Genomic DNA, 25532 nt, shown 5'->3' on the forward strand with positions numbered 1-25532 from the left:
CCAGAGTTTACACAGTTAAAGATGGAGCCAAGCTCCTCAAGGCTAAACAATCCAAATACCTGAAGTAACATCTGGAAGTCTCTTGCTGCTCCACAAGTTACTGGCATTCCAAAATTTTAACAAGAGAAAAATTGGTTAAAAGAGGCATCTTTGGGACACATTTGTGCCGCAGATGCCAGTCGGAAGACAAAACTGTTTGAGTGTTTATTGTGGCTTTTCCCAGCAGCACAAGAAGTTTCAGTTTTGAAAGCTACCAAATTTTCAGTCAAACTTGAAGGAACCTAGTCCATGGAAGAGATGTATTTGTATTTTGTAAGGAGATATTCCCACACCCTTAAAAGAAATACAGCCATGTCAGCTCTTTGGAATGTACTCCCAATGTATCTCTTTCGGTATATCTGTAAAGATAGGAATGCACACATATTTGAAAATAAGGGGGAAACTGAATTCTTGCTGCCAAAATCATCCTACATAATTGTATAAATTGTCAAAGTTCTCTTCACCAGCCACCAGTTAGCTAATGCCCTTAAGGCTGAAGAAATGCCTTATTAAAAAATTGAAACCTTGAAGACAAGCTTTCAGGCCCTCCTGCTAAGAAAATTCCTACTGTCAAAATCCAATATCCTGCCTTTTTTTTATGGGGCTTCAAAATCTAACCCAAGACAGACAGACAGCAGGCAGGGTTCTCAGGTACGGTGAATTTGACCTTCTTCTTAGCTACTCTTAGAATCTTGGTCGGCAAAGTAATAATGTTGCCAACTTCATATTTGAAAGGACTACAGAAGGGGTTAGGTGTCTCTCTGTTTGGGGATATTCAAACTTGGTAATCCAAATTGTGCAAGACAAAGCACAAATTACCTCAATACAGCTCAAAATCCTTCTGTGTAGTATTATACAGCTAAGTCTTTCAAAAGTATATCCTCCTATCATATTCCAAGGACTCAAAACTCAGAAGCAGACTATTTACCTAAGAAGGTGGTTGGGCTCCGCCTTTATAGATTGACTGAGAAAGAGGGAAGAATCTGGATGAAAAAGTATAGGGATTCTTGGAAGACCAAGCCAGCTGACCATGATTTTCTTTGTCTCTCTGTTGTTTGCACTTCAGCCTTTGTAGACTTATTTTGTCGATTAGGTCCTCTTCTTCAGGATCTTTTTGACATTGTTGCAAGCTATCTGTTCTGGATCAGCTTCAGCCTCTGTAAGACTCTGCTTTGGTAATTTAATATGAATCTCTCTTTTAAAAAAGGAGGGATCACACATCAAGTGAAAGACATTCAGCTAAAGCAAGGAGATTTTATATCTCCATAGATGCCCTGAGGTGTAATTTGCACGTGGCGACAAAATACTGGCAGATGATATTCTTATGAACAAAAAACAAGATTCTATGATTAGAAGTACTTTCAGAAATAAAAGGTTTAGTTAGCTGAGTTCACATGTAAGGCTTATTAAACTGGCTTATTAATAGATAAAATCCTCATGCAATGAAATCATTATAATAAAGGCTATATGTGCTCCTAGTTTTGGCAATTCATTTGGCATCCTATTTATTTTTCTAATCTCAAAGCTTCATTATAACTGACAAACAAGAGCAATGTTTCACAAGCTTGCATAACTATTTGATCACCCTAAGAATTAAGTTGTTTGAATCATATAAGAAACCTTTATGTTCTTTAATAAATCAATTCAAGGAAACATTAGCATTATTGTACTTACTTTGGAAGGAACATAAATTAAGCGCCCCAAGATTTTATACTCTTCATGAGGTAGCATATAATTGCTAAGATATTACAAAAATTAGAAGAACCAAAAAAATAGAGCACAAGAATGTATATCATTAACATAGTTGAACATCAAAGCAATATGTTCAAAGAGAGAGAGTAGAATAACTAACCTTGTAGTGTAGGAGGAAGTGTGCCCAATGTAAGAGTTTCAATTTCAATAGATTCTATTTTAAACTTCCCAACATATTGCTCTATGATAGGCTTTGTTTGGTCTCTTATCATTTTACAAATTGCCTGAACCAAGAAAAATGACAAATGAAAGGTAGATAATGCTTTATTAAATGAATAATAGTAGAAGTTGTAACAAGTGCAGCCTCTTTCTATCTCGTTTACACAATCCATCAAAAATAGCATAAGGTTTCATCAACATATTCAGGTACTACAATGCATTTATGAATAAAGTCCCGATGCCAAAACACAATTTACCTTATCAAGATAAGGCCACATTTCACGTATAAATGTGTTCAGCCAATCGACCTGCACAGATTCACAGTTTTCATCCATAAAAGTAAAACCAATCAACAAACAAAAGTTAGCATAGACATTATATGTGATTATGTATGTTCAACTTTTCTAACAACTTCTATGATATTCAAGCTTGGAAATGTGGGAACAGAATTTGCTTACTCTATCATAATCAGGATTTTTCACCCATAATGGAATTTCCGATAAGAGTCCATCTAAAGTCTTTGAGTCTAGTTCTGCGATAGGCCTGATCTTAGGGTCCTGTTAAAACATTGCAACATATCTATTTGATGCTAGTTGATGGTTATAATAAAAGATTGCCTGAAAGTAAATCACATAAAACTTTAAATGATATAGAGAAAAAGTCATTGCCAGTGTTTTTAGATAAATGAGAAATGTATTGACTGTAATGACATGCTACAAAACTGTCTTTTGTTCTTCAATAATACAAAGGTAGACAACAACCAAAAGATGTCATTAGAAGACTGTTGAAAAGCATACAGCAGGTATCAAAAAGCTACGAATACCTAAAGCAAAAAGAGCAGCAAGAAGTACTACGAGAATTTTAGGGGTGACACTCTTAACATTTGTACAAAACAAGATTATTCATAAAAGAAGCAGATGAAACAATATATAGCTACCTTTAGTTATTTGAATTTTCCGTACAATAGGCCCTCTCAAAGGACTGTAATTATGTTTCAAAAGAAGCAGAACTGTATCCATTGGAAAATTACTCTTTTAGCTGTGTATCTAACAGGCTTCTGCATTCAGTTGTGAAGAGAGAGAGGAGAGAGAGGCTGCACATGAGAGATTCAGTGCTGTGCCATTCAATGCCATGCTCCATGGAAGGAGCAAATTGGAAATCTTGATGGCCCTAAAAAGTCCATGTACAGCTCATAGTTAAAACAAGACTTGCTAGAAACATTAGTTGAGTTCTACAACTACCCACATTATTTGGCAACCCTTAGTGCGTTCTATCACACATGTTATAACTGATATAAGCACCAACACATGACCTTTGAGAAAGACAAAAAGTCCATTTAATACCCTTGGATCTGAAAATAGGTCAAATGCATGTAGGGACAATGAATACATATGGTGAGTTAAGAAAATATCTACAACGTCACAATATGCAAGGATTATTATATTAATCAAAATCATGATGAAGAATTAAGTTTGCACAAGGCTCCCACCTCATCCCAAAAATCTAATAATGTTGCACAAAATGTAAGCGCTATGAGTTGAAACTCTCCAAGCATCATCATGAGAAAGAAGGATCATTCCAAGCTACTCAAAGTAACAAGCAACTCTACTCAAGCCCATGCTGCATGTGAAGCAAGTTTGATAGCTAAGATGAGGCACACAACAATAAGCCAAATTGTGCTGCAAGGCAGACAACAAACCTATAAGGCAGTTGTATCAATTGTAAAGGAGTGGCAGACCTACCTTGGATTCAAATACGTTCAAATATACAGACGTATATCAAAAGCTCTAGGTCAATATCCCTAGGGAAGATGATTGCTTGCATAGTTTAGCTTATACCCTCCTACAGACCCTAGCACATTGGTGGGATGCTAAAAGAATCTAAGAGATTGACACCAGCTAAAACGAATTATGTTTACCACTTTATGGCATGTGATAATAAAAATTGTTCTAGTGATTTAGTATGACTACTTTCAAAGAAGTTTATAAACTGGGTCTTTGGCTACCATCTCCATTTTACCTCTTTCTAAGGTCATTTTCTTCCAATTCATCCATATAAGTTTACACCTCTCTCACAATACCAAATAAAGCTTATGCACACAAAGAAGTATCTTGAACAAATGTATGGGCAAAGGTGGAATTTTAGGGGATTAATGTCTTCACTACTAAATTTTACTATGTGGTAAATGCAAACCAATTTATGTTTGTTAGTACTCAAGGTAAGATGTTTCCAACAAGGGTCCTTTCTTAGTGACACTACCATTTTGACGATTTGCAAGTAGGCTTAAAATTTACAAATAGAAAGAAAACGAGTTTTTGATCTAGGAAGTGTTTTAACAAAACATGGAAAAGTAAAAATGTGGATAATATTAAATCATTTACATTTATTTATAGTTTAAAAAATATTGCAAAAAGAAAGGATTATGGAAAAATGTGCAAGAAAAATGAAAGTAAAAGAAATCCACTTCATTTTTCTCTCTCCTTTTCTTCTTATTGTATAACATAAAGCTAAAAAAAATGAAAATGAATCAGCCAATGAAATATATAGACATGCCCTTTTAAAATTTGTTGTTCAACTTCATTGTTTGGTACTCCAAATATGTAGTGACCTGCTAAAATCACTATTTGTTGCTCCAATGTCTCAAATGCACCTTGTACTGTTTCAAAATAACAATTTCTTGTTGTTTTGTGTCCTATTTTAATTGTTCTATTTGCCGTTTTCAATGAGTTGATGCTGCGCTTTTGTTTTGCTTTGTGGGAGGAATTTATGTGAATGTATGCCTTTTATTCTTAGACATGCCTTTTAAAATTTGCCGTTTTCAATGAGTTGATGCTACGCTTTTGTTTTGCTTTGTGGGAGGAATTTATGTGAATGTATGCCTTTTATTCTTAGACATGCCTTTTAAAATATGTTGTTCACATTCATTGTTAGGTACTTCAAATACATATACATAGTGACCTGCTAAAGTCACTATTTGCTGTTCCAAAGTTTCAAATGCACCTTGTACTGCTTCAAAATAACCATTTCTTGTTGTTTTGTCTCCAATTTTAATTGTTCCATTTGCTGTTTTCAATGAGTTGAAGCTATGTTTTTGTTTTGCTTTGTCTGAGGAATTTATGTGAATGTATGCCTTTTATTCTTAGGTTTAACTATTTTTGCGTTCTGTATTGTCTATTAAAGTTTTATTTGTTAACTAACAATATTTTGCTTTTTGAAAAAGGCACGTCTCTTTGATGGGATTCATGATTTTGAGGAGACCTCAAAATCTATCATCATACTTGTCAAGCAAGGTTGTTTGAACAAGCAAGTCTCATTTAGACCTGCCAAAACCAAGTCTAACTAAACTCATCAAGTAAACAGCCAATCTTGTATCTTTGGTCGAAACTAACAAATTTTCTCCTCAAAGATTATGACACCCAAAGATATGGACACTTAAATATCCAAAGTAGCATTTCTCCAAATCTCAAGGGCAAGGGGACACACGACAAGGGGATGGATATATGGGACAAGAATTTTTTTCAAGAATTTAGACATGATAGAGGGATGTTAAAGGTGTTAATGTTTAATTTGTACCTTTCAATGCGACACAAAATGGAAAAAATGCATGGTAAAACCACTCTTCAAATTAGAAGGGCAAGCTCCCTGTAAAACAAAAACTAACCTACTCTGTGCAATATGTACTTGCTATTTGCAATCTTTACAATATATTTTGGGGTGATTCTAAGTATACGGTACAAGCAAACTAAATAAAAACCTATCTTTTTGTTTTTTTAATCTTGAGCATAAGGCAATTCGGCAGATCATCTCTAGACAAGATATTTTTGGTTTTACTAACCAAAAGAAATCACTACAATAGCACACTTATGTTGTTCAATTAAAAGCAAAGACTATAGAATGCAAGTGTACATATAGATTGAATAAGCTTATAACAAAGACACGAATGCTTTGGTATGTTAAATCAAGAGATTGGTATAGAACCAATCTTCCACTTCAAGCAAGCCTACATTACAAAGTCTGCAAACTCAACAAAGCAATTTAATCTTCCTCAGCACATATAACAAGAAATCTCAATAAACATTTATTAAACAAAATAGGAGTAATCTATTTCAATGAGTAAACAAAGAAATTTGGATTAACAATAACACTTGGTAAACAGTGATTTTAACAATAAGCAGATTTGACAATTACCATGACAAATCTACCTGGATAATAGCACTTATTTATAATGTTTACAGAGTTGTATATGAAAATAAATAATATAGATTAACTGCATGTCTACTTCATAACTTGCAAGCTTTATTATAGAATAATTCTATACGTTAATTCTAATATTATTACATACAACTGTTAATTCAAGTAATGATTACAATTATTACAATATATCTTCCAATGCTCATATATCTCACATGAAGAGATAGACAATCTTAGAATAGCTGATTCTGAGCGAAGTTGCTATAATAGCAGAAAGCTAAAAATTGCAAACCGAGAATATGCTCATCTCTTTGAAAATGATGAAGAGATATTTCTAGTGCAGGCTAAAAACAGACTTCTCTAGTTCTCTAAAAGGCAGCTCTAGATTGATGAAGCTAATGAATCTAATTATGGAAAACCTTTAAAGATATCACTACTTAACAATCACTTGACACTTTGAATCAAAAAATCCTCCTCAGTCGATTTACACTGAACCTTGACAAAAAATTATAACTTTGTATGCTCTAAAACCTTAGAAAACCTTCTCAAAATTGTCCCTTCAATTAATTTTTTTTTATCTACAGATAATTGGAGAGAATCAAACAACAATTTGAAGAATCTTGTGTTGATATGGCTGATATATCTACTGTTCTTGATGACTAATTTTTTTATCAAAATCATCATCCAGCTCATATATGTCTGATTTCACTTTGAACAATGGTATCCTAAAGCTACCAAAACCAGGAATAAATAAACATTATTGCTGTTGTGTCTGCTCTACATCTGCTGCTACAGAAAATAATTAAATTATGAACATGCTTTGCGGATTTATCTATGCACAAGTCTCTCTCTAAACTTGGCACCACTTCTCAAAATACAAGTGCTTACAATCAGCATTGTATCTTATGTAGAGAATACTTGCTTTATTTTGAGAAATCAAAACTTATAGAACATGCATCTCCTTCATATATAAGCATATTAACTTCTACTTCTCCATCTAACCTGATCAACACAACTTGGAATAGCAATCCTTGACATTTTTAAACACTAAAAACTGAAGTCAGATCTCTTTGCATGACCAATTTATCTTTGGAAAGGAGGCATTAAAATATTAGTGACTATATTTTACGAGGTAACAAGATAGCAAATAGCAAAAGTCAACCTAAAGTAACATCCATATTGCTTTTACAATGAACTTCTGAAAGAAGGCATGAATTTATAAAGGACATTATATTTTACAAAATGTGCCCACAACATATTTATTTTCTTTCCAATCTGTCACAATTCATTTGCTGACGCATCATTATTTTTTGGACATGGTTCTATTGCTAATTGGACACCACTCCATAAACCACTTATGTGTTTTGTAAGGGACTCCTCTACATGGCACATTTCACTTGCTAACATCGTCATTCTCTCTAGGCGTGCATTTAAGTTTGCAATGTCATGGCACATGCACTTTGTTTTTTAGTCTTCGTAGTCTCGGGCTCAACTTTGTCCCTTTCACCATACCATCACCACCTTCAAAAAAGACAAACAAATGCTCAAAAGTGTGCTTCCTTTCATTTATCGTAAGTATGAATCACTTGAACAAATCATAGCTGCTTTAATGAAGACAAAATCTGAAAAGTGCACTAACTTTCCATCTTTTGAAAAACCTCTTATTAAAGGCATAGTTCATAGTTTAAATGGCTTCATGCAAAGTACACCGTAGTTCACTAGCTTTTCATCTTTTGAAAAACCTCTTATTAAAGGCATAGTTCAAGTTTAAATGGCTTCATAGAAAGTACACCGCAAATAATTTCTCTTTTCCTTCAAAATGTGATTCCCTTTTGCTGACTACACACTTTCCTTATTGACTAGGTGGTATACCTGCCTACTTGGTTTCTGTCCTTTCCTCGTGCATTATCTTTCTGTCTACAACATGTTTTCCTCATGCTGGCCACAAGCTTTAGAAAAAGCAAACATTTATGAAAAGTGTGCTGCTATGTTGTGTTCCAACTAAGGAAGATTTCCACTAATTGACCGAGTAGTTTCAAAGATAACAAAACTTTCCAAATGCTGATTTTCTTTACTTTCTCATGGGTGCAATTTCTTATGTTGGCCACCAAATTTTAATGATGACTTGGAAATGATCTTTTCTCTTTTCTGATTGTCTGTTATGGCATTATTTCCTTTAACCTTGACTTGTAATAATTGCACCTTTTAATCTTTCTTATCAGTGTGATTCCTTTTTGTGACTAGCTGCAGATAAATGCTCTCTTGCCACAAGCTTACCGGTCTATCCCCTACTGGACCTAGGTCCCAGTTCAGGGTCTCAGGTCGAACCACTGTGGGTGCAGCCAGGGCTCATTATTTGACCTGTGGGTTCATTCCAGACGAACTCAATAGAACCCCCCACGAATTTTGACATTTTTTCTTCATTTTGTCATGAGATTGTCTGTGCAAGGCTTTTTCCTCCATTTTGCACATGTTCTTGTATCAACCTCAATCTTCTAGAGAGCCTTGTCATGTTACCCTCCTTCAAGCTCGTTGAACTATACCAAATTTCTTCATTTGTCGTGTTGATGGACTTCCCTTGTTCATAAACTTGGACTTAAAATCCTTGGTTTTATCAAAATGCCATAAAAGTCCTTCAAAAGCAAATGTAAGTACTCCATCATGGTCTCCAAGCCACATCTTCACATGTGTCAGATAGGCAGTATTTTTGTCGCTTCCTCACTGAGCTTGAATCTTGGATTCTTCGACACCAATTAGACAAAAGGCAATGTCTATATTGTATTGATTGATTATGGCTCTCTACTTATCATCATATGTTTAATATTAATAATTATATATTTCATATTAATATGTTTATATAATTCATATTTTATATTTACATATTAATATTAATAAATCAATTTTTAATATATATTTTTATATTTCATATATTATATTTATATATTAATAATGAATATTAAATATTGATAAATTAATTGTATATATATAATTTTATACATTTTTGTATGGACGAACCTGTTGTGACCATTTCACACATCGCCCCATTGCAAATGGGGACCCCTGCTTTTTGCTTTCTAGGGTTTGTTTTCTAGGTCTTTTAGGGTTTTGTCTGTTAGCCTTTAACTTTCGAGTGTCGCCAGGGGGATCACCTGGATAGCAGGTTCTGCTTGAGTTAGGTCAAGTTGGTGAGTGATGAAGTCTGGAATGTCCTGATCCTGAAATGAAGTCTGGAATGTCCTGATCTTGAAATTTGGCTATGTCTAGAATGTCCTGATCCTGAAATTTGGCTAAGTCTGGAATGTCCTGACCCTGAAATTTGGCTAAGTCTGGAAGGTCCTGATCCTGAAATTTGACTAAGTCTGGAAAACTGAAGAATCCTCCAAAAAATAGATTTTGCAATATAGCTCCTGGAGGTCTGAAACCACTCTCAAACATCTTGAAAGTATATATGGAATATAACTTACACTTATACTTAAATGTTATATTCCATAAAATGATCCTGACGGAGAGTTCAAAAAGTCAGATTTCGCTCCTGACCCTTCCAAAGGGTCCAAAGCGAATTTCGCTCCTGACCCTTCCAAAGGGTCCAAAGCGAAAATCTCCATAAGGCATTCTAGTTTGACCCAAACTTAGAACCAACTCGTTCCCAGGCATCTTTGAGGGCAAAACACTTGTTTGGATGGAAAAATGTGAAAATGAAGTCAGGATTTTGGCCAAGATTAGGAATTTCGCTCTTGACCCTTCCAGAGGATCCAAAGCGAAATTCATCATAAACTTCATTTGCCACCTTGTTTGAGCTTGAAACCTTGTTCCTAACTTGGAAAATGATCTAACCTTGCCTTGTGAAATGGTTTGAGACTTAAAAAACTGAGCAATTTAGCCTAGAATGAAGATTTCGCTCCTGACCCTTCCAGAGGGTCCAGAGCGAAAATCTTATTTGAGCTTATTTGTCACTAATTTTGGCTAAATTTTTATGTGCAGGGTCTCTTGCAATGAAGATTGAACATCATTCAAAGGTTTGGAAGCATGCAAAATGATGAATTCAAGGAAGGCAATTTCGCTCCTAACCCTTCTAGAGGGTCCAGAGCGAAATTCCCAATAGCTCTCATCTTGCAATGAAAAAAGTCAAGTTTTGGACATAGATGAAACAACAACATCTCCCTTTACCCACCTGAGAAAGTTTTCAACTTGAATGAAGGACTTTGTTGAAAACCTAAAAATCGCTCCTAACCCTTGCTGAGGGTCCAGGGCGAAAAACTTATGGGGGATGTGTTGTGACCATTTCACACATCGCCCCATTAAAATGGGGACCCCCTCTTTTCGCTTTTGTTTTGCCTGTTCTTCTCTCTGCTTTTAGGGTTTTGAGTAAGTGAGTGAGTCATCTGGACTAGGGTTAAGCCTTAGGGGTTTCTTTTGGATATTTTCAAGCCAATGTCCAGTCAAATTTTGAAGATTATTAAGCATCCTCCCGAAGATTGCAATTTTGAAATAGGATGAGCCTGTCAGAAAGTCAGGTATGTCTCAGGTTAGGTCCAGTCAGGGTTTTTTGAGGGAAAATTCAAGCTATGTCTAAGTGTTAGCATTTTAATGATGGAATTGTGCATTTTTGCCTAGGTAAAGTTTTGATCAAATTTTGTTGAAGGCTTGCTAACTGGTCCCTGGCCTTGAAGATGACCTAACCCTGCTTGGTGAAGTGATTAAAGACCTAAATTATGGATATTTTGGCTTATAAAGGTGAAATCGCTACTGTTCCTCTCCCAGGGACCAAGGCGAAAATGTTATTTAGTGCATATTTGTCTCTAACTTCCTTCAATTGTTTTGTGCAGAGTCTCCAGGGGAGATGATTGGACGTGAATTGAAGATTTTAAGGATTTTGAAGATTTGAAAATGATGAAATTTGAAGGATTAAGATAAATTCGCTCCTGTCCTCCACTGAAGGACCAGGGCGAAATGATTTATTTTGGTCATTTTTTGGCCTTGGTTGATCAAATTGAAGCATTAAGGACACAAGGAAGAATGAAATGAGCATAATGGAGTATCCGGACTTAGTTAAAAGCATTGAAAGGTTGAACTTTTTGTCTAGCAAGATGAATTCGCTCCTGTCCCTCACCAAGGGACCAGAGCGATTTTCTTTGTACACACCTTCTTGGACCTTTTCTGGATTTGGGCTCTTGTTCATGGATTGTAAAAAGATGATATCTTCCCTAGCAAAGGAAATTTGAGATGAAAAGTGAAAAGATTTGGCCTTGAGGACAAAAGGCGCTCCTGTCCCTCACTGAAGGACCGAAGCTTGAATTCCAAATTTGCATTCTCCTTGCAAGATTTAAGTGATTTCGCGATTTGAAGAGGTCAAGGGAAGTGTGTTTTGCCCGTTGAATATAACTTGAGTAGGCCACAAAGAAGAGAATCAACCCAAATGGCAATAGGTGCTCCTGTCCCTCTCCAAGGGACCAGAGCGATTTTCTCACAAGACAAATTTCTGGCAAAGGTAAAGCAAGTTTCATGTTTGAGATGAATGAAGGGAGGCATAATCGGTCCATTGAAGATAATTTTGAAAGTTAGCAAAGCATACGAGAGCTCATAATTGCCAAGGCGCTCCTGTCCCTCACCAAGGGACCAGGGCGAAACACACATTAACAAGCCTTCCTCCTCAAATTGGGACGAAGCCAAGCCAAGGCACGAGATTGCAATGATATTTAAAGTGCTTCAAGGAAGAATGGAGTTGCAAGGACCACAAAATTCGATGAAAATGGGCTAGGGCGCTCCTGTCCCTCACCAAGGGACCAGAGCGAAATCTTCAAGTATGCCTAAACACTTAACGTTTGAAATACTATTTCTTGTTTCCAGGACTCAAGATAGAATGGAGAATCATGTTTTATGCCTTGAGGGTAGTTAGAGGTTGATGTGGTCAAGAATTGGTACAATAAACTAAAATCGCTCCTGTCCTTCACTGAAGGACCAAGGCGATTTTCATAAAATCAACAAATCCCCTCCAGAATCACGCCAAGACAAGGTTGTGCAAAGTGAGAAATATCTTTCGAAAGATGATGAACAAGGAATTGCCCCCAAGAATCGACAAGCTTAGGCTCAAATGCAAAAATCGCTCCTGTCCTCCACTGGAGGACCAGGGCGAAAATCTTTGGAAAGCCCATTTTGTCTTGAGAAAGCAAGTTGAACATGCACTGAAGGGACGAATGAAGATCATTGTTTACCCCCAAACTTGAATTGGCGATTTGAAAGACAAAGACCAAGGACAAAGGGTGAAATCGCTCCTGTCCCTCACCAAGGGACCAGGGCGAAAATGTCCTAAGGAACACTCCTTCCAAAGATCGAATAAATCAAACTCAAAGTTCCAAATGAAAATCCCATTTTGGACGTCCAGGAAGAGATTTTGAACGTGAAAGCAAGGAGTACAAGGCCAAAAATGAAAAGGCGCTCCTGTCCCTCTCCTAGGGACCAGAGCGAGGTTATTAACAAATTGATATTTTTACCATGCCTAGGCGCCAATGTCCTCCAAATCACATTAAATGCCAATTTCGCTAAAACTCCAAAATATTTTAAAAAATTAAATTGACATTTAATAAAGGTGCATGGCATTTAATAATTAATTTTGGAGCCTTGGAAAATCGTTTTTTTTTTGTTTGTTTTTTTTGTTTTTTTTTAATTATTATTATTATTATTGTTATTATTAATTGAGGCATTTCGAAGTTAATTATTATTAAATTAAATTTAAAAATGGAGCGCTTTGGGGTATTATTTTAATATCTTGTCAAGTCGGCCTCTTTCTTTTTTAATTTTTATTTATTTTTGGCCTATTTTCCAAGTCGGCCTATGGGAAATTGAAATGGTGAGAGCTCTATCTATTTGGGGTGTGTTTTCATTATTCAAATCATTCACTTATTGTTTCAAGTGCGATTTGGAAGAGCAAGAAGGAGTGCGAAACATGATTTAAGAGGAGCGAATTTTTTTGGAGGATAAAGGTGATAGAATTAATACTTGCGAAGACTAGAGGGAGGCGCATTTTGCTAAAGGGAGTCTTCAATCTTCATTTTGCCTAGCAAATTTTCCTAATTTTGCATCGTTTCTTAGAATTAATCCTCAAGTGGAGGTATGGCGAGATCACCCTTGTCCAATGTTGAAATTTTAGATTTTGAATTTCAAATTGCGTAGTTAAATTTAGGAAATGATAATTCAAAGATTTATCATGAAGTTTCCTAAATGTTTAAATTGCAAAATATATTACTCATTATGAAATGTTGTGTAGGTGTCAAGATGGCGACCCCAAAGGCAGGAGCATCCACTAGTCGTCTAGCTCTCATGAAAGAAGATCAAAGGAATGAAGAATTGGAGACCAAGATCGTGTCAAAATGGAGCAACATTGGAGATACCAACTTGGGAAACTTCAGTGTGAAGAAGTTTCGAGAGGTCCCTTACATTGGAAAGCCATCACCTGCCGCAAAGAGAATAATTGAAAGTGGCATTATCAAGGCGGCCGGTTTCCCTCCAGCAGTCTTGTGCCATGAGCTGATGATCGAGTGCGCCCGCCATTATAACCCACAATCAAGATCAATCGTGTCCAAGGAAGGAAACACTTTGGCTTACCTTTCAGAGGAGGCTATAAGTGAGGCTTTTCATCTTCCAGAACATAAAGATATGATTTACAAAAGCTTGGAAGAGGCTAGGTCCATGTACGAAGATGATCCAGACACTTGCTTGAGCATCATCAATAAGAATTGGTTACTCAAAAGTCGTCCTCGCCTGAGCAAGATTCCCAACACACCACATAGGATCGACTTCCAAGAGGAGTACAGAGATTTGATAACTTTACTCAATCGAGTTACAGGGGCTCCTCAAGCCTTCTATTTTGAAAAGTGGATGTTCTACTTCATCCAAGTGATAGTTCAAGGGAAAGGAACAATTCATTGGGCTAGAATTATTAGCCATTGCTTGGATGTGCAGTTAAGAAGACTGAAGGCTACCAAATCCTTCCACATGAGCTCGTACATCATATATGCCTTAATCAGGAGTTTTGAATATGCAGGACTACCTCACAGAGGAGTGATCGGAAGAGGGCCCGGAGAAGTCAGAGTTTGTGATTCTTATGTCCATTTGCATCATCCACCTGGAAGTGACTACAAGTTAGTCAATGATACCTTCACGATGAACATCACCAGGACATTGCAAGGCGGGATTCACAATCGGCTATCTCAAGATGCACAGGAGCTTGTGAAGAGGTATGGTGCTTGGTTCATCCAATTCCAAAAATTTACATATATTAGAGTTCATGGGTGTCCTTCACCTCCATATATGTTGCCAAGATATCCGACAGACAGGGTAGTGTTACTTGAGGTAACTCAACAGTTGGCGGCTTATGCAAAGGCATTCAGACACAGGCATGGAAATGGAATTCCTGTGCCTATCATACTAGGGAATTCAGTTGAGGTATGTCCTAATGCTCTAGCCATGGATGACGCAGAGAAGGAGTTGGCCTTATATTCATTTTCATTCTTTGCCTTGAGAGAGAATTTTGATCCTTATGGATATATAGAAGAAACAGTTGGTAGAAAGTACAAGCACGAATTTCAGATAGAGGACTTTTTGATGAATCTCTCAGATGATTTAGAAGTGAAAAGAAAGATGCATTCCAGGTTACCTTTAGATCTCATCAGGAAATGCAAAGTTTACAGAGTGGCTGATCAAGCTCAGGACAGTGGCAGACATCTCCAATCATCTTATGACCGAGAAGACAAAGCAGTGAAGATAGATTGGAATGAACCTGAGGTTTTTGACTTAAAAGCTTTGATGGCTCCAGTTTTGTCTTGTACTCGCAGATGGGTTGATGTGCAACATCAAAAGTTGAGAGAACAGAACATACCTATGACTTTTACTTTGGAGGAAAGACCAGGGGTAGGAGGAGCAAGTGTAAGTGAAGGCGATCCTCATCCTAGAAGCACAAGTGAAGGTAATCTTCGAAGTGTAAGTGAAGGCAATCCCCATCCTAGAGGTGTGAAGAGGAAAGAAAGACCTGAGAAAAGAGAACCCTCCAAGAAGAAACAAGAAGCCAATCGAGATCGCTCATCCGGTACATCTTCTCGACATGAAAAAAGGACAAGTCAGAATGTAGGACAAGAGAAGAGGGTACCTGAAGTTGAGGAATCTATGGAATCAATGGTACAGAATGATATACACGAAGAAGGGCAGGCGTCTCAACGTTCATCAAGTCAATCTCCTCAAGTTAATGAGCTACATGAAGACAAGAATAATGATGAAGTGACATCTCCTCTCCGAGAAGAAGAACCATTGCCTAAAGAGATACAAGTTAGAGAGACAAGATCCGCCATTCCAGATTGGTTGAAGGAGAGGCTAACAAGGGTGATTGTGATCGAAGATGAAGATAATGTAATTGACTTAGAGAGCCTTGTAGGAAATTCTCAGGGAATAACAGAAAGGAAGAAGGCCACCAAGATGTCCAAGATGATCAGAGATGAGACAGGGTCCAGGAAGTCACAGATAGCTACACCGGCAGTGGACAAATATGAAGGCGAAATCCTTGCAGAGGAGTATGATGTAGAAACATTTGAGCTTGGTCCACTCACAGCCAAGCAGACACTGGATGAGGCAACTGATTCATTTGAGGCACTTAAAGACAAGCTTAAAGAAGAAATGGAAAAGAATAGAAAGCTTGAGCGAGAGGTCGGTGCTTGGAGAAGCTACTTTAGGCATCTCAATCAGCCTTTGGGACGTCAGGATCCAGCAGTATCTCCTGCGCAAGCACTTCCCCTTGAATCAGTTGGCGAGGCAGAAAGAGTTAAGAGCTTGGTTGAGCTTATGAGCTCTTGGATTGACAAATCCCATACCGTTGCCATTGAGTTCGCAACAAGAATGATGCAGACCACCCATCGAGCTATCCAGGTCCTTGAGATCATTCACAACCTAATGATAACAGTAGCCGCCTTTGCACACACTAGAGATGTTATCATTCCTGTTCTGCAAGTAATCAGGCAAACACCAAGGAAGATCCTAGCACAAGAAAAGATAATGGATGGAGGAGCTCATAATTTACTCCAGTGGTCAACTCTACTCCAGATGAAGGAAGTTCTTTTCGAAGATATTAGCACCAAATGCAATCAAGTTGAGGAGGTCATCCATCCAATTCAGGACAAGGTGTTTGAGGTGTTATGTTCTATTCTTGGCAGGAGGATTGAAGATGAGACAGATGTGAATCTTCAAGAGTTGGAGGAGAAGGTCAAGGTCATCTTTTGCAAAGATGAGAATGTTATCACAGATGAGCAAAGGGATCAAATGTTCGCTACTATGCTCCTGATTGAGAAAATCAAAGAACTCGAACTTGGATGGGATGCAGCTCTTCTCAAGGCTTTCGATCAGGTCATCCACTTGGAGGAACGAATGAGGAATCTTCCAGAGATTCCTATTGCTGAGATTGAAGGAATTGTGTCCAGATTCATTGCATATGCTAAGAAGGAGCATTGGAAAGGGAACAAGGTTCTAGAAGAGAAGTTGTTATAGATGATGTGGCACCTTAATTATCATTGGTCTATGTTTCCTAGATTTTTGTGCCAATTAAATATTTGGCTATGCATTTAATATTGTTCAATAAAAAGGGAACTTTTTGTAATAAACCCTAATTAGGGTTTAGGTGTCATAATCTCAGCCATTGATCTTCTGTTGATCTGGGCCGTTCATTGTAATTGAGGATGCTATATATACCCTCATTCATTTTCATTTTGTCATTAGAGATTAGAGATAGTAAGTTAGAAATTAGAAGATTAGAGCTTTTGGAGAGAAGAAAGTTATTTTGTAGCAAGATTGAGCATTGAAGAGAGAATTTGAAGCAATTGTTGTCTATTTTTGGCTTTGAGATCAATAAAATATTGAAGTTATGGTGTTTTATTGCAATTCTTGTGGCTACTTTCATGGTTGCTTACTTTCTTGAATCATTCTTGGTCGAAGTAATATTTAAATTTGAAGGACTAAGTGTTGGGCTTGATCTTTGGTGAGATTCACGTTCCAAACTACTAGCTTCTTACTGATTGTAAGAACGCCTTGTGTGGTCAACTGGAGATATTTGGATTACTTAAACCTTCAATCATCATTGAACTATTGATATGTACCTTCATGGTAGTGTCTATGATCCTTGATGAATTGGAAAATCATTAGTCACCTTAGAAGATCACATCAATTTCAGTTGAGTTGTTATGTTTTGGCAATATTGAAATTGGTAGAATCTTACCAAGTCTAGCCTACATTGAGTCATTCTTAGGATTAGATTAGAATTCATCCCTTGCAAACCCTACCTTTTGATCTTTTTGAGAACTTGTTAGTTTTAGGAAATCTTGTTCCTGCAGCTCGGAAAACGTAAGGCCCCTTGATGAAACAGCATTCACAACGACCACTGGTGCTTATCCACACGTAGAGACCCTACATCAAAGAACCTTGGAGTCATCCTGATTGATCCTTTTTTGCGACATCTTCAGCAATCAGAGGCTTTATTCAAGAGAGGATAAGGTACCCTTGGGTATTTTATTCTGTGTTTGATTGTGTACAAAATACACGTCAACAGGATGTTTTTTTTTGCTTAGTCCTGGTTGAATTGGAATGTCAAAGAGGTTTCAAGGTGAAAAATGAAACATTTTGAGTCTAGATTGCAAAATTCGCTCCTGACCCTTGCTGAGGGTTCAGGGCGAAAAGGCTTAGAAGGAGGCTTTCTTGCTTGGTTTGGTTGAAATGAAGTGTCAAAAGCATGATGAAAGATGAGAACCTACCTTGCAAAGGAGTTTCAAGTTGGAAAAATGAAGATTTTTAGTCAAAATTGCAAAAATCGCTCCTGACCCTTGTTGAGGGCCCAGGGCGAAATTTCCAAGTTCTTCCCTTTTTTTTGCAAAATTAAGACAAGATCTTATGATTTGGATGGAATGGAGGCATGATGTTCTTTGCCTTAGAAGTGATTTCAAGTTAAAAGCATGAAGAAATATGCCTAGAACCCAAAATTCGCTCCTGACCCTTGCTGAAGGCCCAGGGCGAAAATTTGAAAAACTCTTATTTCACCTTGAAGAAACAAAGCAAATTTGGATGAGATGAATGAAAGGGATCATTGCCTAACCTTGTGAGGTAGATTGGGGTTAAAATGATGGAGGAGTAAGCACAAATTTGAGAAATCGCTCCTGACCCTTGCTGAGGGTCCAAGGCGAAAAAAAACCTAAATGCACTTTCCCTCCAAAATTCAAGTGAAATCAAACCCAAACTCCAGTAAAAGATGCCATTTACAATGCCTAGGTTAAATTTTGGATTTGTAAAAATGGGGTATTCAAGGCCTAATTTGAAAAATCGCTCCTGACCCTTGCTAAGGGTCGAGGGCGAAGTTATTGGCATTCTTCATTAATACCTTAGTCAAGCGTTGATATCCCTCAAATTCCCCAAAATTGCTAACTTCGCAGCCTTTGGAAAGATTAAATCAAATTTGCATTAAATTAAAGGCATTTTAATTTAATAAATTAATTTTTGACCTTGAAATAATCAAAAGGGACATCTTGGAGGCATCTAAAATAAATTTTTTGAATTAAAATTTGTTAATGAGCGCTCAAGGCATTATTTTGCCTTTACTTAGCAAGTCGGCCCACCTTTTTTAAAGGTTTTATTTATTTTTTACCTCCTTATTAACAAGTCGGCCTTGGGGAAATAAGAGGTGAGCGCTCTATATAATGGAGATGCTTTGTTCAAGTTTTAATCATTCATTCATCCCTTTTTAAATGCGAAGTTGGAGTGCGAATTGGGGGTGCGAAATTGAACAAGCTGGAGGATAATTTCCAGATTTTGGAAGGTGTTTGAAGGCGATTTTTTGCTAAGTGTGGAGACTAAAGAAGGTGAGATTCATTTTGAAGGCTAATGGAGGCGTAATTCATCCAAGAGAGGACTATAATCTAAGCCTTGTCCATCAAAATCCGGTCTTCTTTCATCATTTTTCAAGGTTTTGTAGTTAAGCATTCAAGGAGGAGGTATGAAGAATCATTTTTTTTGAAGCTCTTGTTCAAGACTTATTGTGATTTCGTAGCAATTTTGTAAAGTCTAAGTCTTGAAAATCCAATTTCCATTCATAATTAATTTGAAAATGTATAATTCTTGATTTATCATGACTTTTTCAAATTAATATCTTAAGTTATACCCTTGAAAGGTCTTAAATTTCATGCTTTAAGGTTTGATGCTCAAAGACTAACTTTAATCTTTTGTGTAGGCATCAAATGGCGACCCCCGGAGTCGGAAGATCAACTACTTGGTAGACTCTCATCAAAGAAGATCAAGCCAGGACAAGGACGACCTCCTCCCGTCCAGCATCAACAAGGACGGTCCTCTTCAGTCAAGCATCATCGAGAATAACCTCTTCCAATCCAGCATTCCAAGGCGAGGTACATCATCATCCTGCACATCAAAGACAAAATAAGTCAGAGCAAGGGTTCGTTGAAGAAGCAGATAGTTTCAGAAGAGTTAATTAAAGCTAGCTTCTCAGCAACATCAAGTTGAATATCTACCAAGTTACAAATGTTAGACGAGGTGGCATCCCAGTCATCACTTCTCCAGTCGGTTTGGTCCACCCTAGCATGTCCAGATTCAATGTACCTAACTCATGGGAGATGGCACAAACTCGATGTACCTACCCCAGCTATCCATTGGTCGAATTTTCCAGAGAAGACATGTGTCCAATTAATACAATTATTTCATTGGTCGGAATTGAGTTTGTTGTAACAAACCCTAATTAGGGTTTTCATTGTAGAATCTTGGCCATTGATCTCAAATTGATTTTAGCCATTGAATTGTATTAAGGGAACTATATAAGCCCCGACTTTTCATTTTGTAAAGGCCAATAGAAGAGAGTTAGTGAATAGAAAATAGTTAGTCAATAGTTAGCTAATAGTGGATAGTCAGTTGATAGAATAGCAATTAGAGTAGAATAGAAAGAGAAGGCAAAGATTGTTGCCAAGATGTTGTTGTAAAAGACTTGTAAAACTTCATTGAAGAAATGGTGAAATTCATGGGTCGATTCAACAATTTGCATGGTCTCTATACTTCTCATATTTGATTTAATGTTATTAGATGAGTGGAAGAAATGTGTTTGATTGATGGTGAAATTCGTATATCCATACTACTAGCAGTTTGTTGATTGCAGACTTGCCTTGTGTAGTCAACTCGAATCATTCAGCTTAAGCTTAACTTCAATTGTCGCTTCTTCATTGATATGCATCAGCCTGATGGTGTCTATGCCTGTAGTGATGATCTGAACATCATAAAGCTTTCCTTTGAAGATCGCACTAACCTTGTGGAGATGGTCCTGGGTTGTCAAAACAAGACTTAGTTAGAATTTCATCAAAGATCATTCATTGCTCCTACATTCTTAGTATCAGAATTAGATCCTTTCCTCGCCCTCGTCCTTTTTCCTTTTTTTCAAATCTATGCCAGTAAAATCTTGTGATTCCAGCAAATCAGACGTTTAGGTCGTCAAGTGTAAGTCCCCTTGTGATCCCAGCAAATCACATCATACCACAGAGAGCTTATCCACATGTAGAGATCCTACAGCAAAGAACCTTGAAGTCATCCCGATTGATCCTTTTCGCGACATCTTCAGCATTCGGAGACTTTATTCAAGAGAGGGTAAGGTACCTTTAGGTATTTTATTCTGTGTTTGGTCGTGTACAAAAAACACATCAACAGAACCTAACCCCAAAAAACATTTTGACCAAACTTGCGAACTGAACCCTCAATCCCAAACCCGAGCCCAAATCTGAACTGGCAACCTTGTCTTTGCCATGATTTGAGTTCAATTTTATTCTTGCTAAAACTGTTATCACCTTAAAAGAATGCACTTAAATTTATTTTCTTTTCTTCCATTCACCAATACATGTTGTGGCAGCTCCAAATCAAAGCCACCATCATCTATAACTTATTTATCTTGAATCTTGGAACACATGCATAAGAGTGTTCATCGTCCCTCCCATCTTTTGATGCTGATTGATCCAAGCAAGCAGTACCCGCTAATGAAACAGCTATCTTTTCAGATCTTGCTTCTCACCACCACCCCTGCCTTTCTTGTTTATGATGGAACACATGCGCCATAATTATTTATCATGAATCTCGGAACACATGCGACCATGCATGATCTGCAAAATCTTATTAGATTTAAAAACAGTACAAAGACATGACACACCATTACCACTCGTCTTGGGGCGACTATTAATGTGGATTTAAATTTGGCACTCCCACAATTAATTGGAAAATTTATGACAAAAAATGGGTATTATGAAACACAATCATCAAGTTTCAGACAGGGTACAAGAAAGGAGACAGATATTAAAATAATACATTAAATTAATATTTGACTTTCAAAGACATCACTCGACCAAAATAACAAAAATAACAAACCAGAAGAAGATGAAATTCTAAAATGTACAATAGCAATTCACTGATTCCATAATCCATATAAATGACCAATTATCATAGATATTATATGGAGCATGAATTATATTGAGAGATGCCCAAAAAAATGAAATCAAAGTCATCATTGGACTGATATCTTGAAATTTTCACCTCTTCTTCTCTTTTCCTCCTCTTTTGGTGAATGTAAAACAACAATGTGCATGGATTTTGATTGTTTTGTGGGTTTGGGGACCTTGGTGAGCCCCTCTTTCAGATTTTATTCATTTTAGATTCTTTTTGTTTCCTTTATGTTGTTTTCTATGCATTTGATGTGGGGGGGACACTTAAGTCTTGATGATGATTAGAGGGCATCAAGATGTTCAATTTGGATGGCCAGGAAAAATGACAAGAAAGCCTCAAAAGGGGTATCCCTCTTTTTTGGGGATTTCTCCAATTACATTCCCAAAATTTTAAGGAGGGCAAAGAAGAGATGTCCCCTCAAGTCTCCAAGTCCCCAAAACATTCAAGACGTTAATTAGATCCAAGAGATGTGTCCCTATGGAACACCAATCAGAAGTTTGATGGGTTTGCAAAGAAAGGAAATGGCTAGGGAATTATTTACCATTCACAAGGATAGTTTATTGTGGGAAGATCAAATCATGGGAAAACAAATCAAAGGCAATTTTATAAGAAATGAAAAATTGGAGAGCAAACGTGTTGCAATTGATTCAAAGCATTGCACATGACATGGATGCACTTTGCTTGGTTGCTAATGAAACTTCTATAAACATTGTCATATGAATCAGAATACGTCAACACTTTGAGGGACACCTACACAACCCATCAACAAGAGAAAAGATTTTTATTTCACATAGCATAGTATTACAATATAAAGATCTCATTTGTGACCTCAATTCCCTTGTTTTATTTTTTGATTAATGGTAGTGGGGGCTTCCAAGAGTATAAGCACATATTCTCTATTCAAATTATTTGGAATTTTCTTAATTCCAGTCTCTTCTCAAACTTTGTCCACTTTCAACACATATGTAGTGCCGATAGTACATGGAATGCTTTGTTATTGCAAACTTTTCAATCCTTTCACATAAAATACTTGCTCCATGTACCTTCAACCGAGTTTTAACTTACCTTCTTGTCTCTCCAATATATTATTTTTGTGTGAACATGGTACTGAATAGAGACCCACATATACTTTTAGACTTTGGGTGACCTTAGCAATATCTAATTTCTTGAAGAGCTTCTAGGGGTGAATTAACATTACCACCTTTTCTCTAAATAATTTAAATGGAAGCAATGAGCTTATTCTTAGCGGCTCTTGGAAGAACCTACTACAATAATGAAGAAAAGGGAGTAGTGAAGGTTATGCATTCAAATGAGATCTTTATATTGTAATATTACTTTTTGCAAAAAATATCATTTCCTTTTCGACAAATTATTAGTGGTCTCAAAGCATCGACACTTTCTTATCCATGGCAATGTTACCTAAAGTTTTATCTAGATCATTTTTTGCTCTTTCCATTGAAACCCACTCTAGGATAGCATAGGTGTGCTTTTTGAAACATTAATCAGAAGTGTTTGTTAGGTTTTATGGACCTCTAAAACTAGGTTTAGAAAAAAATAAAAACGAAAGTTCTAATATTGGCATAAAATAATGCGAAGTATATCTCGAATGTGTTGTGCATTTTTAGTGGTCCCTATTGATCAAATAAAGAGAATACTTTTGTACATCCTCCCTTCTCAAAGCCTAGGAGCACTTCTCAATAGAAGGGTGTGATGTCCCCTACCTGATTAATTATAATTAATCTATTTCGATATACTATAAATTGATTGAGAGACTAATCATGAAGTCAGTCATCGATATTCTTTAATTTATTAGTTATTAACAAGTGCTTATTTATTTTCCTCATTAGATGATTAATTTCATTATTCGTAGTTCTTAAAATAGATATCAGACCCCGCTACTACTTCAGTTTTAAGGAAGAAGGGTCTATGTATGTTACCAAAGCACTTAGAGACCAAATACAATAGGTTCCCTCAAAGTTTAGAGATCCAAGCCCTTACCTATCTTGGGTCTATACCCTCAAGGCTTATGGGTCGCTGATCCCCACCCTATCTTGGGACTTAACCTATTGCTTGGATTTAGACTGCCACTCTTTGGAACATCTCATTCCCATATTCTTAAATACTGACAGTAATAACATGATTTAGACTATAAGTATACTAATTTCTTATATATTATGATTTAGACTATAAGTATGACTGCCATACATATTGTAGTCCATATTAATATTGCTATTAATTCTGCATAAGAACATTATTGGGCTTCATATATTAAGCATACTTATTAAACACATCCCCATGCATACCACCAAGAACGAGGATGTTACTGCCTGTAACTTAATAACAGTTCTGATCTGATCTGATCTGATCCATGTTGATGTCACTAGATGCTTTTGATTCCTTCCCTTTATATCTCTCAATGGAGGGAGAGGTCACACCTCTTCATCATGTATGTCCTTTGGCAAGAGACACACCCTTTCACCATTAGCACCCTTTGAAAGAGTGCAACTCTTCATTCTTTCTGCCTTTTGAAAGGGTCACAACCTTCCACAATCAGATCTGCACTTCTTATTTAAATCAAATCTGCAATTCTCATTTTCCCAAATTCTCCTCTTCAAATGAGTTCTCTCCTCCCTTTTATACCTCATATTTGGGGGAGTCACAACTTATCATTTTATTCCTTTTGATCATTCATTAACTTTAATCAAATCTTAATTATATTTAAATTATATTCTTTTTTTTTCTTTTTTTTTTTGTATTTTAATTTAATTTCATTATTATCATTTATTATTAAATTATATTTCAAAGTGGGGACGTTACAAAGGGGTCATGACATACCTATTACACCTTCAAGCAAGTTCATTGCAAAGAAGAATATTCCTTGTTAATAAAGCAAGAATTTCAATGGCACCCAAGGCCCTTATCAAATAGAAAGTTCATTGATCATCAATCCTCCTAATCCTACAATGCCAACACGATTCTTATTAATTGGATGCAAAAGTGTGCAGCCCCACAACTAGCAAACCCTTTCAAAAGTGTGGCATCTTTAGGAGCAAAAAAGATTGAGCAAAATCTCTTGGTATGCTCCTCCCACTTGCTTAAGCCTACATGCCACTCATGAGCCTTCAACGACTGCCCACTCATTTGTACCTCTCATGCTTTTCAACTACAAATGTCAACCACCTATTTTTCACCCAAATCACATGCATCAATGGAGTATTAACCTAATGACAGCAATAATTGAAACCAAATGAATTTCACCTACTCATCCAACAATTTCCCTTCTCCAAATCTCACAAGCACAAGACTTATGGTTAGCAATATCTTCAGTGGGCTGTAAAATCCTGTACTGAATTTTTCCCAACTATGCATCCAATTTGTCAAGGAGTTTGCATGTATATGTAAGGGTTTAGTTTGGTGTTCAGATTTATGGCTTCAATCTTATAATAGTTTCATACAAGTTCACAAATTGATGGCATTCATAACAATAAAATTGGATACAATATTTTCAATTCAAAAAATTGATTTATAGCAAATGAAAGTACAACAAACTGCTGTAAACTACAGCAGAGTACAAGGACAGAAACAACACAATTCTGACCTTTCCAAGAGCCAAACTCATGTATGACAGCACTGTATATTCAGCTCCAGCAATTTATTGTGTTCTCGAAACTTGATACCCAACGCTCGGGAACAGGTCTGTAATTGTTTTCTACACCAAGATGACTCCCTTTTGTCCAGCAGGCTAAACTCATCATTATCCATTGTACTCACACTATTATGGAAGCAGCATTGAACCTCCCAACACCATTTTCTGTTCAAAGCCCATCAATTTGGCATAATATATATACCAGTCTCCGTGAAAACTATACACCAATCCTAGCAAATTT

General features: G+C 36.7%; 1 protein-coding gene across 1 annotated transcript in view; it reads right to left on the reverse strand.

Annotated features, from left to right (window-relative positions):
- LOC131060452 (synaptotagmin-2) overlaps window positions 1-25532 on the reverse strand; it is a 154452-nt gene that overhangs the window by 121571 nt on the left and 7349 nt on the right. Inside the window, exons 2-4 of the mRNA XM_057993686.2 lie at window positions 2409-2507; window positions 2208-2258; window positions 1892-2015 (exon numbers count right to left, since the gene is read on the reverse strand). Of these exons, the coding sequence (XP_057849669.1) occupies window positions 1892-2015; window positions 2208-2258; window positions 2409-2507 (274 nt within the window). The remainder of the gene's footprint in view (window positions 1-1891; window positions 2016-2207; window positions 2259-2408; window positions 2508-25532) is intronic.

The sequence above is a fragment of the Cryptomeria japonica genome, chromosome 2, assembly GCF_030272615.1.
Source record: "Cryptomeria japonica chromosome 2, Sugi_1.0, whole genome shotgun sequence".
Lineage (NCBI taxonomy): Eukaryota > Viridiplantae > Streptophyta > Pinopsida > Cupressales > Cupressaceae > Cryptomeria > Cryptomeria japonica.